Raw genomic sequence first — 20,840 nt, forward strand, 5'->3', positions numbered from 1 at the left:
GGCCCTGGCACTTGGCGGGAGACACTATTGTTCTAGGTATCTTTTTGTGCTCCCTGTGTGCTCAGAACCAAAAATAACGACGTAATACGATCGACGGGTATATTAGAGACACTGCCCAACACGCCTGTGCAAAACATCATCGTATTTTCAATGTGGTTTCCATTACGCCACCGATCGTTCCTCACTTTTCGAATAACCCTCGTATGAACGCAATGTTAACGTATTTTGAAATTTTTTAAAGTGAAGCAAACCTTTCCGTTCTTCTTCTCTGCAGACTGAGCTACATTATTTATCAAATTTTTTCCATCTGATCATAGTCTTCCATAACATATATTTGCGCGATGGCAATCCATTTCAGCAGACGCCAAGAATATGCAGAAGTAGTAAAGCACTATGACTACAACGTGAGTGTACAATGCTGAGGCAGGTCCGTCAAAGGTGTGATGTCTTCGGCCCCGTCTGTACGTAAACATAGTTCTGCATTCTGCCGTCACAACCGTAAGATGAACAATTTATTGTTAATTTGAAAACTAACGAATCTAAAGCAAACCCGATAGAAAGGCGAAATGGGGTAGTGAGTAAAGAAGCAGACACAGAGAACACAGCAAAGCGGCTGCTGCTGCACTAGACGCTTTAGATATGCAAAGAGGGTGAGGGGGGCGGGGTGAAGATGGGCGCGCGGGGGGGGGGGGGGGGGGGAGAGGGGGGATGTCCTGGCACACGTCCTCTGGTCCTTCGCCAAAGGAAGGTCCCCTCAACTTACTTCTATACTCTGCGTATATGACGTATCTGCAGTAACTTATGGAGTGCCTTCCTCGCCAAACTGAGGTTACTATGAAGCATGACGTGTTACTTGACGGTAATAGCGTGATCTCTCCTACGAGTGACTAATATTTTGCCCAGTGTGCTTCTTCTTCGGAAATTCTGGAGGTGCGTCTCCTGTTGCTATTGCTCATAAACTGGTAAACGAGACTCTCGTCAGTGAAGCACTCACATACCAGGTGGTTCAAATGGCTCTGAGCACTATGGGACTTAACATCTGAGGTCATCAGGCCCCTAGAACTTAGAACTACTTAAACCAAACCACATCCACATCTACATCTACATCCATACTCTGCAAGCCACCTGACGGTGTGTGGCGTAGGGTACCTTCAGTACCTCTATTGGTTCTCCCTTCTATTCCAGTCTCGTATTCTTCGTGGAAAGAAGGATTGTCGGTACGCCTCTGTGTGGGCTTTAATCTCTCTGATTTGATCCTCATGGCCTCTAACCTAAGGACATCATACACATCCATGCCTGAGGCAGGATTCGAAACTGCGACCGTAGCAGTCGCGCGGTTCCGGACTGAGCGCCTAGAACGCTCGGCCACCGCGGCCGGCCGAACCAGATAGTTATAATTAAAATGCAGCCAGTCTCGGAGGTCCACTGTGGACTGTAGTTATCGTGTGGCAGCAAAACTTGGTATCTATTCTAACGCGTTAATATCGAGCGAGTTGGCACAATGGCTAGCACACTGAACTCGCATTCGGGAGGACGACGGTTCAAACCCGCGTCCGGCCATTCTGACTTAGGTTTTGCTTGATTTCCCTAAATCGCTTCAGGCAAATGCCAGGATGGTTCCTTTGAAAGGCACGATCGACTTTCTTCCCAATCCTTCCCTAATCTGTTGGGGCTGATGATCTCACTGTTTAATCCCCACCCACAATTCAGCCAACCATACCGATTTACGCCGGAAAAAAAATCTAATTTTCGACACCAGTTGCAAACTTGGGGCTGTGAATGCAAAATGTTTCCATATGTAAGGGATTAGAAAGGAGAAATGGTCAAAAAAGGGCGAATGTTGATGTTACTATTAACCACCATTTACACACTTTGTTCAATGTGGGGACAGGAGACGTCGGACGAGATGCTGTACAGCGCCAGATTTCCACCTGGTGGCCAAAATTCGAACTAATTTTTTCCCACATTAAAGCACTCGAATATCTGCCAAGTTTCCCTGTCGTGCGGTGATTACAGTCCACACTGGATCTCCGCGAGTAGCCGCACTCCAACTAGAAGCGCGCGGCAGCAGCGCGCTAGAGCCGGACGGTGCGGCGTGGCCGGCGGGCTTTGCGCAAGCGGCCTAGCTGTGCCGGCCCAGATACGGGTGTCGCGGACGCATTAACGCCCGGCGTATCATGGGCGCCGATAGCTTAATGGTCCCGGGGGGCCGCAGTGAGCGGCCGGCGATGGCCGCGGGAGGCGTCCGCCTCTGCCGCTGCCTCTGTGTGTGGCTCGGCCTCTGCGTGTGGCTGTGGGGCCCGCAGGGCGGCGCCGCGCCCCTGGCGGACCCGGAGCAGGCCGGCTTCTTCGAGGGCGACATCATCCTGCAGCCCTCGCAGGTGGCCAGCGTCCTCCGCGGCCGCCAGGTCAGTCGCAACGCGCTGCTCTCAGCTTCCGGCTCTTGCCGCCGGACGCCCCATATTGCGGTGGTTGGAGACTGGATTCAGGATGTTACACTGGATAGGGAGTCGTCGACAGATGTCGAAGTATCTTCAGTCGTCTGCCAGGTAAACGTGTTCGGACTCTTGCTGTTTATGTTATTTTCATTTTCGAACCTAAATGTCGTCGATAGCTAGTTCATTAGATAATACCATACCATTTTCATACGTGAAATACCGGGTGATCAAAAAGTCAGTATAAATTTGAAAACTGAATAAATCACGGAACAATGTAGATAGAGGGGTACAAATTGACACACATGCTTGGAATGACATGGGGTTTTATTAGAACCAAAAAAATACAAAAGTTCAAAAATGTCCGACAGATGGCGCTTCATCTGATCAGAATAGTAATAATTAGCATAACAAAGTAAGACAAAGCAAAGATAATGTTCTTTACAGAAAATGCTCATTATGTCCACCATCATTCCTCAACAATAGCTGTAATCGACGAATAATGTTGTGAACAGCACTGTAAAGCATGTCCGGAGTTATGGTGAGGCATTGGCGTCGGATGTTGTCTTTCAACATCCCTAGAGATGTCGGTCGATCGCGATACACTTGCGACTTCAGGTAACCCCAAAGCCAATAATCGCACGGACTGAGTCTTTAAAGCACATCTTCGTATAATACGATGATGGTGTTGGCAAATACCGATCTGATCTCACAAGAGCGTTCACACGTTTGACTTTGTTCGGTTTTGAAGTTGAAGGTGTCCCCGAGCGAGGTTCATCTTCAACGTGTTCTCGGCCTTCCGAACATGTTTGTGCCATCGGAAAACTTGTGCTCTTCGTACGAAATGTTCCTCAAACGCCTGTTTTCACTTTTCAAAGGTCACACTCGCGGGTACCCCAAGTTTAACGCAAAACTTGATGGCATAACGTTGCTCTAAATTCCGCTGTTCCAGTTTAGAAGCACACGAAAAAAACACAACTTCACGTGATGGCTGTACGGAGCTGAAACTCGGACTGAACATTTGGAAGGGATGAGTACACCAGTCTACACAAGTAGAATAACACAGCGTTGCCAGGTCGCGTGCAGTGTTGTCAGTACCATTACTTTTCTCACACACGTCGTACTCCACAATGTTTTGAAGAAGGGAAAACTGTGTGCTGAGTATGTCCCTCACACCTTCACTCCCGACCATAACCCACGCCGCGAATTGACTGAAATGCAAAATGCGCACAATTCTCTTAGAAAAAATTGTTATGGGTGACGACAGTTGGTGTTACGAACACGAACCTACCACGAAGTGCAGAAACTCAAATGATAGGTGAACGCTTTAACATCGTAACCGACATTCAAGTCAGTGTGGCACACAAATTGAACATCACCCATGGATGATCTTTTGTGACAATTTCATGTGGTTTTATGAACGTTCTGTGTGCTGCATTCAAGTAATGGGAAACTATGTAGAACACCTCAAATGATAAATGACCATCTTAAGTTTTCTGTGTTTGTTATTAATCCAGTCTCTGAACTTTCTGGACTGATGTATGCTATAAAATGCTGGAACATATTCTGAGTCAGACATAATGAGATACATCGAGAAGAACGACCTCTCTCATGCCCAAGAATGCAATATTTATGTACTTTCAAAAAGTATTTCACTCAGTACCACACTAGCACTTATTAATGAAAATACTGTCGTATGGCGTATAAAATGAAATTTGTGACTTGATTGAAAATTTCGTAGTGGGGACGACGCATAAAACGCTGAGGTGACAAAAGACGGCATACCGAATAATATCGTGTCGGAACCTCCTTTTGCCCGGCTTAGTGCAGAAACTCGACGTGGCATGGACTCAAAAACTCGTTGGAAGTCCCCTGAAGAAATATTGAACCATTCTGCATCTACACCTGACCATAAGTGCAGACGTGTCGTCGGTTCAGAATTTTGCCCACGAACTGACCTCATGATCGTGTCCTATAAATGTTCGATGTGATTCATGTCGGGAAATCTGGTTGGTCAAATCATTAGCTCGAATTATCCAACTGCAAACAGTTGTTGTCCGGGGAAATGGTGCATTGTCTCACCATAAAAAAATCCAACGTTGTTAGGGAACATGAGGTCCATGAATGGCTACAAATCTTCTCCAAATAGCCGAACATAACATTTCCAGTCAATGATTGGTTCAGCTGGTCCGGAGGACCCAATCCATTCGATGTAAACAAAGCCCAACCATTATGGAGCCACCACCAGCTTGCACAGTGACTTGTTGACATCTTGGGTCCATGGCTTAGTGGGGTCTGGGCCACATTCAGACCCTATCGTCAGCTCTTATCAACCGAAATCGGGACTCATCTGACGAGGCCACGGTTTTCCAGCCGTCTGGGGGCCGACTGATATGGTCACGAGCCCAGGAGAGGCGATGCAGGCGATGTCGTGCTGTTAGGAAAGGGACTCGGGTCAGGCTGCTGCCATAGCTCATTAACGCCAGATTTCGCCACACTGTCCTAACGGATAAGTTCGTCCAACGTCCTACATTGCTTTCTGCGGTCCTGCTCCGGGTCGTTAAGTGAAGGCCGTCGGCCTCTGCGTTGCCCGCGGTTAGAGATAATGTGAAACGTGATATTCTCGGCATACTGCTGACACTGTGGATCTCGGAACACTGGATTCCCTAACGATTTCAGAAATGGAATGTCCAAGGCGTCTAGCTCCAACTACCATTGCGCGTTCAGAGTCCGTTGATTCCGTCATGCCAACATAATCACGTCGGAAACCTTTTCACATGAATCACCTGAGTAAAATGACAGCTGCGTCAATGCACTGCCCTTATACACTCCTGGAAATGGAAAAAAGTACACATTGACACCGGTGTGTCAGACCCACCATACTTGCTCCGGACACTGCGAGAGGGCTGTACACACAATGATCACACGCACGGCACAGCGGACAGACCAGGAACCGCGGTGTTGGCCGTCGAATGGCGCTAGCTGCGTAGCATTTGTGCACCGCCGCCGTCAGTGTCAGCCAGTTTGCCGTGGCATACGGAGCTCCATCGCAGTCTTTAACACTGGTAGCATGCCGCGACAGCGTGGACGTGAACCGTATGTGCAGTTGACGGACTTTGAGCGAGGGCGTATAGTGGGCATGCGGGAGGCCGGGTGGACGTACCGCCGAATTGCTCAACACGTGGGGCGTGAGGTCTCCACAGTACATCGATGTTGTCGCCAGTGGTCGGCGGAAGGTGCACGTGCCCGTCGACCTGGACCGGACCGCAGCGACGCACGGATGCACGCCAAGACCGTAGGATCCTACGCATTGCCGTAGGGGACCGCACCGCCACTTCCCAGCAAATTAGGGACACTGTTGCTCCTGGGGTATCGGCGAGGACCATTCGCAACCGTCTCCATGAAGCTGGGCTACGGTCCCGCACACCGTTAGGCCGTCTTCCGCTCACGCCCCAACATCGTGCAGCCCGCCTCCAGTGGTGTCGTGACAGGCGTGAATGGAGGGACGAATGGAGACGTGTCGTCTTCAGCGATGAGAGTCGCTTCTGCCTTGGTGCCAATGATGGTCGTATACGTGTTTGGCGCCGTGCAGGTGAGCGCCACAGTCAGGACTGCATACGACCGAGGCACACAGGGCCAACACCCGGCATCATGGTGTGGGGAGCGATCTCCTACACTGGCCATACACCTCTGGTGATCGTCGAGGGGACGCTGAATAGTGCACGGTACATCCAAACCGTCATCGAACCCATCGTTCTAAAATTCCTAGACCGGCAAGGGAACTTGCTGTTCCAACAGGACAATACACGTTCGCATGTATCCCGTGCCACCCAACGTGTTCTAGAAGGTGTAAGTCAACTATCCTGGCCAGCAAGATCTCCGGATCTGTCCCCCATTGAGCATGTTTGGGACTGGATGAAGCGTCGTCTCACGCGGTCTGCACGTCCAGCACGAACACTGGTCCAACAGAGGCGCCAGGTGGAAATGGCATGGCAAGCCGTTCCACAGGACTACATCCAGCATCTCTACGATCGTCTCCATGGGAGAATAGCAGCCTGCATTGCTGCGAAAGGTGGATATACACTGTACTAGTGCCAACATTGTGCATGCTCTGTTGCCTGTGTCTATGTGCCTGTGGTTCTGCCAGTGTGATCATGTGATGTATCTGACCCCAGGAATGTGTCAATAAAGTTTCCCCTTCCTGGGACAATGAATTCACGGTGTTCTTATTTCAATTTCCAGGAGTGTATATCTTGTGTACGCGATACTACCGCCATCTGTATATGTGCATGTCGCTATCCCGTGAGCTGTCACCTCAGCATATTTCTATTTGGTGGAGAGTCGTTGACAGATGTTTAGCTAACTTCAGGCGCGACCCAGGGAAATCTTTTGGAACCCTTGCTATTCATGTTGTATACAAATGGTGTAGAAGACTATGTTAATAATAACCTCGGGCTTTTTGTAGATCGTGTAGATATCTAAAAGGAAACCTAATGAAGTTTTAAGTATCACTTCGAGAAAGTAAAATTATTTCAGCAATTTCGTAATTTTTTCGGGTTCATAATTAAAACTGTTTGATTTCACCTCACCCGGACTCCGCATTATCAGTGAGCTGTGATGTTTTGTTTTCTCTTCCCATAATGTTGTGCTGCGGCACAGTGTCGCTGTCACTTGACTGTGTGTGAGGACTGCAGAAATGTATCTACAAATAAACAAAAAATCAACTAAGTTTGTTTATTTTCTTGAGGTGCTAATTAAAACTTTATGACCACCGTTCGTGTGATGAAGTTCTAGCCGAAAAAATCTAGACAAATACGCAGCCACATCTACACAAGATTTCAAAGTGGTGCAGAAATTGACAACTTGTGTTACCTTTTCAGAAAAATGCAATAGTGCACTTCACAAAACAAAGCAAAAACTGGTCAAGGCGAGCAGGACTGGCCCACTGAGGTTACCGTACAAACTTAATTTTATATATAGTCAATCCATCCTGGAAGTCGAGAATATCAATGATATTTGCCTGTTATCGATATCGATACTGGCAAGATATTCGTTCCGGAAATTCGAAGACCGTATCAAAATCTCTACAGCAGTTCCTCCGACTGGCCCGGACATACAGAAAGAAGTGAGCAGCAGACTTCAGTTCATGTATCTAGAGAGAAAAGATTCTGACAAAACATTTTTTATTTACTTACTAAAACATGACTGCAAGTTATATTTTATGTTTGTATGTAGTAATATCCGTCTAATGCAATGAATGCAATGTATATTCAAATGGCAAAAAGATATTTTCTTTGTGATACAATTATAATTTAACAAGTTTCAGACTTTTTACTTTACTTCTCTGTGAATCATTGCTTTTTGCCACATATCATGATTCTAGGTCAACGGAAAGTACACTAACGGTTTTGAAGAGCAAGTTAGATTTTCAGAATCTTTGATGTAAATGGCCGAATCTTTTCAGAGCATTGACTTAGAAGCTTAAATTTTTTACACTTCCAAGGGACCATAGACCGTAGTTTTAACTTGATACTCTAGCCTGGTGCAGAGAGTAAGGATCTTGACAGAGGTTCAAAAATGGGTATGAGCACTGTAGGACTTAACTTCTGAGGTCATCAGTCCCCTAGAACTTAGAACTACTTAAACGTAACTAAGCTAAGGACATCACACACATCCATGCCCGAGGCAGGATTCGAACCTGCGACAGTAGCGGTCGCGTGGTTCCAGACTGAAGCACCTAAAACCGCTCGGCCACTCCGGCCGGCCTTGATAGAGCGACAGACTGACAGACGGATAAAAAAAATAACAAAAAACATTTTTTCTTGTTGTGTAATTACAAATTTAAAAATTTCGTATTTTTTCCTTTACCTGTAGTATGAAAAGTTGCTTCTTGCAAAATTTCATAATTCTAGATCATCAGAAATAATCCTACAAGTTTTGATGAATGAGTTCTCGAGTAGCAAAATATGTGACATAAATGGCCGTTTCTTCTGACTGAATTGATTTGGAAGCTTAAAATTTTGACACCGCCAAGGAACCATAGAACTTAATATGTGACTAAATTTGAGCTTAAAGCGTCTACCCGTTCCTGAGAAAACGGGTTCTTAAAAATCAAGACAGACGGAGAATCAGACAATAAAGCGATCCTATAAGGGTTCTATTTTTTTTCAGATTGTGGCGCAAACCCATAAAAACGTACGAACAGTGTCCTATAATTACAATATAAAAGAGGCACGAGTTTAATCAGTCAACTTACACAAATAACCTGTATATAACAATATCTAGGGATGAGAGACGGAGGGAAGGAAAATTACGGCTTAACGTCCCGTCGATAACGAGCTCATTAGAGACGGAGCACAAGCTCGGATGGCAGAAAGAAATCGACCGTGCCCTTTCGAAGAATCTATCCCTGCATTTGCCTTGAGCGATTTAGAAAAATCACGGGAAACCTAACTCTGGATGGACGAAGGTGGAATGCGAGTCCAGAGTGATAACCGCTACGCCTCCTTGCTCAGTCATATGAAACAGTTTGTCCACATATGCTCAGTCGTAGGTCAAACCGGTGGCGGACATGGACCCATTGGTAGGACGACAAGAAAGTGCTACGAGTATAAAAAGAAGATTACTTGCGAAAGACTCGTGCGACGCGACTTACAATATTGTTCAAGTGCGTGTGATCCCTACCAAATAGCAGTAATAGGCGGTACTGAAATTTATACAAAGAAGCGAAGCACGAATTGTGAAAGACCTGTTCGAATCTCGGGAGAGCGTCACAGAAAATTTCGACTGCCAGACATTTGAAGAATGATGCCAACTATCTCACGAAAGCCTGCTTTAAGAAATGTCAAAAATCAGTTTTGATGAATCCAGTTAGGTAGTACAACCCTGTATATGTGGGTCCTGTGTGGAACCGCGAAGTCAAAATTAAAATAATTATGGCGCATGAAAAGGGAATTCAGACAGTTATTCTTTCTGCCCTCCATACCTGAATTGAATGGGAAGATACCCAGATATGTGGTACAGTGGGAAGTGCCCACTGCCATGAACTTCACAGTGGTTTGCAGAGTGTAACTTTAGGTGTAGGTAAGTGGCAGAGGGTGTTTCTAGTACAAAAATCATTTACTCCATTTCCGGTTTCATTAGCATATAGTTCCGATGTTCTTGTTGCATTTTAGTGAAATTCACCATAAATTAACAGCTTGTCAACCAATTTTTCGTTAGCAGACGGAATTGTACTGCTGAGAATGATTAATGCATTTCTAACAAATCGATAGCTGGACGTTTAAACGTCAACATACCGTATGTGAATAGCAGAATTGCTTATAACAGACTGATGCACTTCATTTAACTCCGAAGGGCAGCACACCATTGACGTGTCTCTTGCCTCAATGACACAGGTTTTCGTCGTGACACAGGTTTTCGTCGAGACTAGCGTAAGCATCACGTACCTATTGCCTCGATAGCGCAAGTTTCTTTGGAGATTTGCGCAAACTTCCAGATACAAGGCCATTCAATAGCCACAATTGCAGCACGAACACCACCTACATTCAACGTAATTTACTCTGTGATTTCTCTCCAGATCTGCAAAGAAGTTACATCACTGAATTTGCTGCTGATGTGCTAATATGGTGGCAAAAGATATCTCAGTTCTATATAGAAAAAGTAGAGCCGTATTTCGGTTATTAACGAAGTTTGCCGGCCAGGGTGGTTGAGCGGTTCTAGGCGCTACACTCTGGAACCGTGCGACCGCTACGGTCGCAGGTTCGAATCCTGCCTCGGGCATGGATGCGTGTCATGTCCTTGGGTTAGTTAGGTTTAAGTAGTTCTAAGTTCTAGGGGACTGATGACCTCAGAAGTTAAGTCCCATAGTGCTCAGAGCCATTTGAACCATTTTTAACGAAGTTTCGAGAACACATTCTCGCTTGTCTCATGAGTCATCGATCACTGTTCGTCTACACAAAAAAAAAAAAAATTACATATGTCTTTAACGGGTCAAAAGAAATTTAAGACGAAAAAGTTAGCAGCTTTGCTCTGCATGTGTGTGTGTGTGTGTGTGTGTGTGTGTGTGTGTGTGTGTTTGTAAATATGTCAACGATATGATTATTTTATATGTCCGGGAAGAAATAGCGGAATAGCAGTACATTTAAAAGTAGTTTTCGAGATGATCTTGTGGCCATGAATGACGGAACACCCGGAATTTTATGCTTCTCCCACAATAAATTTCTACCGAAATAGGAGATACTCGATTGTATGTCTTTCATCTGAGGGTCTCAATGAAATACAGTGAAATGAAAGTATTCGTAGATCTATTGTATTGGGAACCATACCGAAATTCATTTGTTATGTGCTTCTCGTAAAATAGTTACAATGTCGAATAGTGTATATTTGTAGGTGTACAATGAGTCTTAACAACGAAGCATTGGCTGATACGATATAAGGTCACGGAGAAAACTATCAGATGCATACAGTATAGCAGAACCGTCAGAAACAACTATTCTGGAATCAAAAATAGCATATTTGCATCCGAAAAAATTAATTTAATACCAGCTCCTCAGTGGTTAACACGCTTACTAAAACAAGCCAATCTCTATTCCGTGAGTACACCGTGACTACTCGTTGAAGAAGGAGGAGATTATTAATATTTTCCTCGTATTAAACAATGTGTTTAGTTAAAGAGACCCTTCAATCCACACATGGGATTCGAGGAAGCGGTGATACCCGAGACAAAGAAGACCGGCTATTCGAAATTCTCCCACTGCCGACTCAAACGGAGGAAACCGGCGAGCGCGACTGAAACCATACAAAATCTCGTCCAGAGGAAAAACCGCTCTGTGACGAGCGCTAGTTCACTTCTTATAATGACTGATATTTCGTTTACCCTGTATTTTCTTATCTTTGACTGCTTGGCTTTTCTCTATGAACATGAATATTAAATGCCAAGGAGTGTAATACAGCGAGAAAGTCGTACCACGAGATGTAGGTTCAGCCACATAGCTGGAAAAAATTTCCTACTTCGCGCACAGAGTCACTTCCCCTTTACGAAGTGTGAGAGTTGTGCATTAAGCGTAGTTGTTCATGTAGGCTGCTATGATGAGCGTGTGTAGAGTTCAATAATGCGCTTATATTGTTGACAACAGCGAGAAGAGAAAGGTACACGGTGAAAACAAGTACAGCCGTACAGTCAACTCTTCTCGAGTAGCACCAAGGTTGCCGACGAATTTGATATCTTCATTCACTGGACATATCAACATTAAGAGTGTCACATTCTCTCACTCATGGAAGATTTTGCATTTAGCGCAGGAGTTTGGGGTAAAGTTTTGAGATCAGGAAGTTGACACCACCACCTTTCCTTCCTTTGGTGGTTAATACTGGCGATCAAACTTTCTTCCGCCATAAGGTATACAATCACGTACCTCTGCATTTACAGAAGCGAATATTACTGCGATGATAGTCTTCAAATATAAGAACTTCGTCACAGGTCGTTGCCTACCTGAAAGCCGTTTACCCTTTCTCTCAGGCTTTTCAGTATCCGAACAAATTCTAACTTACGAATAATACTGTTGTTGTTTTGCAAAACAAAATTTGTCTTTTGACTCTTTAAGCCTTACAGATATGTGATCGATGTTGCGTCTGTGATTTTCATTTATCACACGTCGTATTTGCTTCCATTATTTCTGGTATCTCATTTTCGTTTCAAGCTTAGGACAGAGGCAGTGTTGGCATGTTTAAGTCGCACACGCGTGACCGAGGAGTAACTTGGCTCACGAGGCTGCAGGGTGACCCAAGGCCACTGATGCTGGCTAATAAACGGGGCTTCAAGCGCATCGCTCCTCCTAGCCGTAAGGAGGAACTAGTCCCTCTCATAATTTTTTTTCCTGTTCCAGCCATGTTGACGAATCCATTTTAAGCCCAATGTTTTTGCGACTTTCTTGTTCGTCTTCTTCAGGTGCTCTATACAGTGATCTTACCTGGTCTCGCCTGGAATCCAACAAGTGATTGGCTGCAAATCTCAAAACAATACCACCTCAGAAGTTATAAATCACAATAGTTCTTTTCCGTTTCTGCAACTCTGTGGGTGGAACGTTTCCTTATACTTTTTTTTTTCAAGCTAACTTTGCTGACCTTGTTTTTTGTGTCCAGTTCGATTCACCTGCGCTGAGAGGAAATGGAGCAATCTCATTTTGGTGTGCAACTTGTTAAACTTACTTAGGAAGAAACTGAAGACTAACAAATGAGAATTAGCACTGGTAGAACAGAGAAAAGAGAGAAGACCGCAGAGAGAACGAGCAGGCGATTTTGTGCCCTTTGTTTGACGGTGAAGGTGAACGATTTTTAACATAGTTTTGTGGACGACTCATAACGCCGCGTATTTCAAAGGAGGTATTCAGACCATAAAATGTCAAATTAGTATAAAAGACCTTCGCATTCGATTTGGGTCAACGAGAAACGCGATTCATCCTTTGATCAACGGTGAAATTTCGATGATCCAGTGTCGACTGCATTCGTGATTGATGATGCCATTGGGTCATCATATCTGCCATATCTTCAGAGCTGCCATGGTGCCTTCGATGACTACCTTAGGTCTCATGGAAGCCCAGGTGAATGTACTCCGAAGCATAATACTTCCGCTACTGCCCTGTGTCCGTGGCGCGGAGAACGTTTCGAGCAATCATTCGTCTGGATGCGAGCGTATCCGGACATGGGCTATCAACCGGATGCTGTAAGAATTGTGATTCATCTTACCAGGCCACACATTTCCATCGATTCACAGTCCAATCTCAATGATTTTGTGTCCTTTGCAATTGTAATTGGATGATCATATATGCCATGGGGGGTGGGGGGTGGGGGGGTTCCGGTCCTGCTCGACAGAGCGGGCAGGCTTCCGATCTCATTCCGTTATGAGGCGTGGACGTAACGTTTTAGCAAAAACAGTGTGTAACGGAGAAGTAGCGTCGGTGTATTATCGTTACAACGTTCGCCTAGCTACCCGTTGAACGATGGGTTTCATAAAAGGCCCTACCCATTTTGCAGAAATGTCAGGTTCTATCAGTACTGCAGTTTAAGAGGGTATTCCCTTTCACTTTCCTGTCGTTACTGACTTTGGTTCGCTTACTTCGCACCTTCAAAGCTGTCTCGTAGATCTCGTCCCATTTGGGATCTTCTCCATAAAGGATTCGACGTGCAAATAACAAGCTGTGCTAAGTTGAAGCGGCAGTGTGAGAAAAAGCCCTGTGCTACAAAATTAAATTATCAAAACGTAGGATGCCACTTCGTTTTTATTCATTAACGTTTGGCGGTTATCAGGAAACGCAAGTAAGGGGCTGATAATGTTCACTCGTTATAACAAATACCGCGGCAGCTAACTATATTCAGAGCACCGCAACCAGACATAATCTAATGATTCACAGTATTACTAAATGTTTAAAACTTAACGCAGCCATTCAGCAACGCACTGTTAAACACAGCAAACGATTTTCGGTAACTCGTTACTGTTATGCCAGAGCCAATGTAGCTCCTGAGGGCCGACAACCCATGTTACACCACAGAGGACGGGGCTGTCCAAGGCATACCAAAAGCACCGGCTATTTACACACAAGGTAATGGAAACAGACATTCCGAGCACTAATTCCTGCACGGGGAGCTCGAGCCACGGTCTGCAGGAAGTATCGCTACGACAAAACCTGATTGGCTGGAGACAGCTATTTAGGGGCTTGAACCAGCGCAGAAGTTCAGTTCACTCCGGATGCCGACCTCGTGGACTTCGACCACTGAAGATTACATCTTCTTCTCTGAATTGGACTTTTACTAATGTGTCTGTGTGTGTGCGTGTGTGTGTGTGTGTGTGTGTGTGTGTGTGTGTGTTACCACGAACCTTTGTGGAAAATTAGAAGTGAACTTTTGTTTCCCTCAATTAGGAGACTTTTACTGGCATTGTTACCTTTCTTTTGTTGTTCAGTCATCAATCTTGTAAACTTACATAAATAAAAGTTGTGTTTGTGAAAAATTGCGAACTGACTGTCCCAACAGTTACGACATATCGCCCAAAGCGCTTGTACCTCATATAAGGCTTCTAGTCCGTTGTTACACACAAACGTTTTCAGAGATACGTTGACAACAAGTAACAATTATCGGCATCATATACAACTTGTCCATCCTGGCGCATGACCCTAGCTCGTAGCCGGTAGAAGACTCTTAGTAACAATTTGGGGCCTGCTTATTCAGTTGTACTCTTCTCAGTGGCCATCGTCTTCCACCAATAATGACTAGGTTAAAGTGTTCTTCTCATTTACATTTTTACTTTAGTTAATGACTTTATGAAATTATTATTAATCTTTTATCAGTGCAACTACTGTTGACGGTATGGTTGGAACATATCAGTTAGTAAATATTAACTAACAAATCTGTACCATTTCGCGCCACGCTCAGTATGTGATTCCTGGCTGTCTATATAGTATTCCAGCATGATACAACCACCGCTAGAAGCTGCGTCCTCACACTCTGAAACCATCTGCTGCACAATTAAATGCACGGTGCCCTCTCCCAACCTTGGTGTTACTGAATGTTCTTGTCTGACTGATAACGAGTACAAGTAAAATAAAAACGTAAAGTTGGCGAAAAGTGTGGCAGAAATGTCACACATCCCCTAGCCAAAAATAAGTTTAAATAATGAGAAAACTAAAGCTACGTTCAATCGTAATACAGCATTACTTGCACATTTTAGAACCTTAGTATTTTATTCTCAATATTTAAGGTGCTTCTCTCTACTGTCGAAATCACGAATAGATAAATATTTAATTATAAAGAGTAATGGCTTCTTGGTTTTCAATACAGATTCAATTTACAGTTAGTAAGATTTAATATGAATATACATTTCAAATAATAAAAAATCTTATTGATTTTACAGCTCACGACACCTCTGCAGCATATTTACTGATTTCATCTCTTGTGGCTGTCCCAGAGTCTTTTGTTGATTTTCGTGTGGTTTGTGTCATGTACAGCTCTTTTAGAATTTCGTTACATGTAACGTACATCAAACAAAACAAATATTTGATACATATAATATATATATTTTACATAATACTGTTCTCGAAACAATTACACGATTGCATATTTTATATAGAGAAACATAACATCATACTAATGTTTACATATATTTCATATATTACATATTTCATATTGTTTTGTTTATCAACATTATAATCCTAAAAAAGTATGCAAACAAACTTAAGGAAATATGTATATTTAATAAAATGGAAAAGAGGGTGAAGAAAGTATTGAGAAATATGATTTGTGCCAGAAAACTAAAGATTCAACTTAACATATTAGGGCTCGGCGCCCATCATACATCAATGCATCACCTACTTTCCATTATGCCATTGATACAGGCGACATTGCCATGTCAGCTGACGCACTGTCAGTTCAATGGCCCAAGCCACTATAAGCACTTCTTAGAACTGCTGTTAGCTGCTAGACTGGCTTTCACAGTCCAAGATAAGATCAACACAAACTGTGATCAATGTCATATTATACAAACACAGTATTACAAAATGAACTTAACATATGGCTTTCCACTATTTACATTACTTACTGACCTTTTTTCGCTGTATTGACTCGTGAGTCAGTCAGTTTCCTAGCGTAACAATAAAACAAGTAACTCTCTGTTTACAAAAATGTTTGAGTTCTACATTATTGTAGACTCATTTTGACACGTTTGTTACAAGAGTCACTAGTCCTGTCACATTAGGATGAGCTAAACTAACAATTTTACATGGCCCTGACATATTTCATAAAATTTCTTTACCCCATTATTATTTTTCAAGACTTTGTTCTTGTCTTGACCATCCCAAATCATCTCTTTCGCTGGCCTTCTTTCCCTTGTTGTACTTTTCCTGACCCTTTTCCACTTCTTCTTTTAACCTACTTGCTTGAGGCATCGTTTAGTGCTAGCTCTCTGATCTCATCCAGTGACATTTTGTCCTCGGAGTAAATGTAATGACTTATATACAACATCCAAAGCTACTAACACATAGGCTTATATTCCCCCATTGTCTTCAGAAGACATCCATAGACTTCCACAGCAGCTATTTGTAATAGCGAGCTCCGAATAACGCTGTGCATAAGCCCTTTCGTCCGATGATTCGAATCTTTAGTTTTCTGGCACAAATCACATTTCTTCAATACTTTCCTCACTCTCTTTTCCATGTTATTAAATATACATGTTTCTTTATGTTTGTTTGCATACTTTTTGGGATTATAATAACCTTAACTAATGCGAGTGTACTGAAAAATACTCAGCGACATGTTCCAGCAGATATATTTTACAGTCATTTGTTTCTGGATTGCCGGCCGCGGTGGTCTCGCGGTTCTAGGCGCACAGTCCGGAACCGCGTGACTGCTACGGTCGCAGGTTCGAATCCTGCCTCGGGCATGGATGCGTGTGATGTCCTTAGGTTAGTTAGGTTTAACTAGTTCTAAGTTATAGGGGACTGATGACCAGAGATGTTAAGTCCTATAGTGCTCAGAGCCATTTGAACGATTTTTTTTTTAAATTCTGGATTGATGAACAACACCCCATCCTTAATTATGTAACTCCCCATTCAGCCTTAATCATTGTTAGAACATCATCATTATTCTGTTTCTCCTCTCATATCTCTTAAAATTCTTTGCACATAGATTTAAAATGGAACAATTTTTTAACACCAATACATTGATATCTTTTCTGCTGCTCTCTCTATACCAATTGGTTAACAGGATAAGGCGTCTGCCACATTTTACTTTCCAGGTCGGTATCTAATTTCAGAAGTATACTCTTGTGTCAATACAGCCCACATTGTAAGTCGACAATGAGTCAACCTACAGTCTCATAAAAATAACAGAGCTTTATAATGTTTGTAAAACGTAACCTTCCTGCCACCAAATAATCTCTAAATTTATCAAATGTCGACGCAATGCCTAAAGCCCATTTTTCTATAACAGAACATTGCCTTTCCCATTTATTCATTATTTTACTCATAAAACTAACTGTATTTCATTCGTATCCATCTGAGGTGTTTATGGCTTGAAATGTTCTGCCTGAAATTCCATATTCTTAACTGTATGTAGCAATGTACATGTCTTTACAGAAAGGTAAATGAGCTTTCCTTAATTTTGAAAAATTCCTGTTTACATTGCACTGTCCAGATCCAAAAGGTACATTTTCTAGTTAATTCCAACAATACCTGTGCATTCATGCCTTATTATTTGCAGACCTTCTATAAAGATTACATAATCCAAGAAAAGCTTTAACCTATTTTTCTTTTCTGGTTTCTGGTGCCTCCTATATCGCTTGTATCTTTTCAGGATTTGGCCTAATACCATCTGTTGAAATGATATGTCCCAAAACTTTAATTTCTGTTCGTCGAAATACAGATTTTTTTAATATTAACTTTGATATTATCAGAAAAGTTACTCAACACCTGATCCAAAACTTCATTGTGTTGTTTCCAACTACTTGCCAGAGTCAGTGCAGCATCAACATAATGTGTCGCCTTCAATAGTAATACCTCTCCCAATACACCATCTAACATCCTGATAAATGCTGATACACAAATATTTAGCCCAAAGGACACAACATTAACATGATAACACCGATCCACGAAAACACAAATAGCATAGTTACTACATTTTTCACCAGTGATATCTACTAGAAGCTGGCCGTCAGATCGGTACTTGCTAAAATCTGAATATTATTAAACTTTTGAAGCAGCACCTTTAATATTTCTGGTCTATCCATTTGTGGAATAATAACTTTATTTATTGCTCTCACATCCGTGGTTATTCTTACAAATCTACCTTTCTTTAACACCAATACCAATGGACTACAGTATTGACTACATGATATTTCAGTGGCATTCCAATCCGACACAAGTTTAATTTGTTTGTCTACCGCTTCCCGTTTTACTTAATGGGTGTTGTCACCTACTGTTTTATTTATTTGGCATTGAAGGATATTATGCTGTTATGTCAATACTGAGCAGTATTATCTGCCTTTGTCGTTAACTGATCAACTCTAGCCGTTAGCTCACTAATTTGAGCATGATGTTTTTTGATTTTATTTTCATTGCAATAATCCTTTCTGACAATTTCCCTATCGTTTCTTCAAATGAACTGTTCAGCTGATCAATTCTGGTGTTTGTCTTTTGATTTTCTGTGCTAAGCATTTCCTCCATACCTATCGTTTCACCCTTAAATTTAGATAATTCGACCCTAACTTCCTTTTTAATTCTTCACAATATTTGGTCAGCAGATCAACTTGCTCATCAATTTTCTTTGATAGATCCTTTCTAGTTTTCCATAACTCACTAGTCTATCTAATTTCCTTGGTAAAGTTCTCATTAGTTTGTTTTGATTAATTATTAGTTTGGTCAATTTTCCTACTCAAAATTTTATTAGACTCACGAATATTACTAATTCTTTTAGTCAGCCTTATATTATTCCTATAATTTGCCTTTGACGTCTGTCTTAGTGCATGCATAATATTCTCAAGACCACGTTCTTCTGGTGTTCCAACGCTAACCTCATCATCACTGCTTGATAATTTGGTAATTCTGTTGCGTCAACCTGACTTACACTGTTCCTAATTTATTCCAACAGTGTCATGATATGCTACATCCTGAGATTTACTCAATGGTAGAAAATTACTATCATCATTATTGATAAATTCATTAATACTGTTTTCAGAACTACGAATATCTGCCTGGCTAGTGATCTCATTACCCACATTAACATTATCTAATTCATCATTATTCTCTTCATTACTACCAACATTCAATTGAGTGATTGGTGCGTTATCCATATTTTCAATAGATGAAGCCATTTTACTCTATTACTGATTCACAATGTACAAAAATTTAAAATTACAAAATTTCTAAGTTAATATTTCTAAAAAGCGGCACCTCCTTGCCGTCAAGCAGTTTGGCCTGGTGTGTTCGAAAACAATGATGCCGCTGTAGATCTGCTTTGTTAGCCGCCTGTATGACTCGTTCGTCGTCGCGGTACTCCAAATGTTCTCGCCGTCCGATGTCCACATCTTTACTTGTCCAGTTCCCTTTGCACTGCCAATTGTTCTATCACAACAGTTCTAACGTGCCTTATTTCTAAGTATCAGCTTCAGTTCATCAGTCATTTCCTGAACTATCTGCCCGTTCATTTATCGTCAACACTTAATAACGGTGAAAATAACTTGCTCAATCATCACCATTCATACAATCAGAGTTCAAAAAATGTTTCCTGCTACTATTCAAAATCACAGTTTTTTATGCACTGATTTAAGATTTCTCCGTTTTAATCACTGTCTAATCCCTATTTTGCGAAGTTCACACTGTGTCCACTGACCATTCACGCTTCCTGACACACCGATTAAGCACAGTCTGTTGAACGTTTCCCCAGTTAGGGACGCCAAGTGCAACGTAAAACAAAAGAGACTGTGAGAGAGAATTGGGGACGGTTGTTTATTATTATAATGGTCGCCTATACATCCGTTACACGGTGAGCTTCATAAAATGCGATTTTGCTTACCTCGCGTCTTCTAAAGTCGTAAATCTCGTCTGTATTGTGTTCTTCTCCCTATAGTCGCAGCAGCCGACGTACAAACAATAAAATGTGGGAGAAAACCCAGTGCTACGAAATGAAGTTATAAAAACATTTTAAGCAACTTGATTTGTATTCATTTAAGTTTGGAGGTAATCAAGAAACGCAAGTAAGAACCTGATAATGTTCATTCATTAAATCGAAATCCAAGGCAGCTAACTATATTCAGAGCACGGCAATGAGACACGGTCTTATTACAAGATGTTCAAAACGGCCATTCACCAACGCACTGTTCAACACGACAAATGATTTTGGATAACTCGTTACACTGTATCGTCCAAGCGCCAGTTACAGTGCTCGTACGTGACACAAAACTTCAAGTGAGCTGTTACAAACGTTTTCCGAGGCGCTGTTTATTGCGACGAATAATTATCGGCACCGTATTGCACTTTACCGTCCTGACGCATGTTGGCCCGCTCGTACGTGGTAGAAGACTTACAGTAAGAGTTACAGTAACAGTTTCCTGCCTGCTTCCTCACTGCAATCTTCTGATTGATCCATCCCCCTCCACCAATAACGAATAAGTTAAAATATTTTTCTAATTTACGTTTTTTCTTCATTTACTGAGTGCGTAAAATTATTATAAACTTTTTATCAGTGCAAATATGTTAACGGTATGGTCGGAGGAGCATATCAATGTTCAAATCATAAAGATTAGCTTACAACATTGTACTGTTTCGCGCCACACTCCATATGTGGTTCCCAGTTGTCCATACGGTACTCCAGCATGGTTCAGCCACCAGTAGCAGGCGCGTTCCTACGCTGTGAAACCATCTG

General features: G+C 42.6%; 1 protein-coding gene across 1 annotated transcript in view; it reads left to right on the top strand.

Annotated features, from left to right (window-relative positions):
- Nucleotides 1-2,165: 2,165 nt before the first annotated feature.
- Nucleotides 2,166-20,840, top strand: part of LOC126278779 (seminal metalloprotease 1-like) — a 67,747-nt gene continuing 49,072 nt past the window's right edge. The window contains exon 1 of the mRNA XM_049979057.1: nt 2,166-2,408. Coding sequence (XP_049835014.1) covers nt 2,178-2,408 — 231 coding nt within the window. The 5' untranslated portion in view covers nt 2,166-2,177. The remainder of the gene's footprint in view (nt 2,409-20,840) is intronic.

Source organism: Schistocerca gregaria, chromosome 1 (genome assembly GCF_023897955.1).
Source record: "Schistocerca gregaria isolate iqSchGreg1 chromosome 1, iqSchGreg1.2, whole genome shotgun sequence".
Lineage (NCBI taxonomy): Eukaryota > Metazoa > Arthropoda > Insecta > Orthoptera > Acrididae > Schistocerca > Schistocerca gregaria.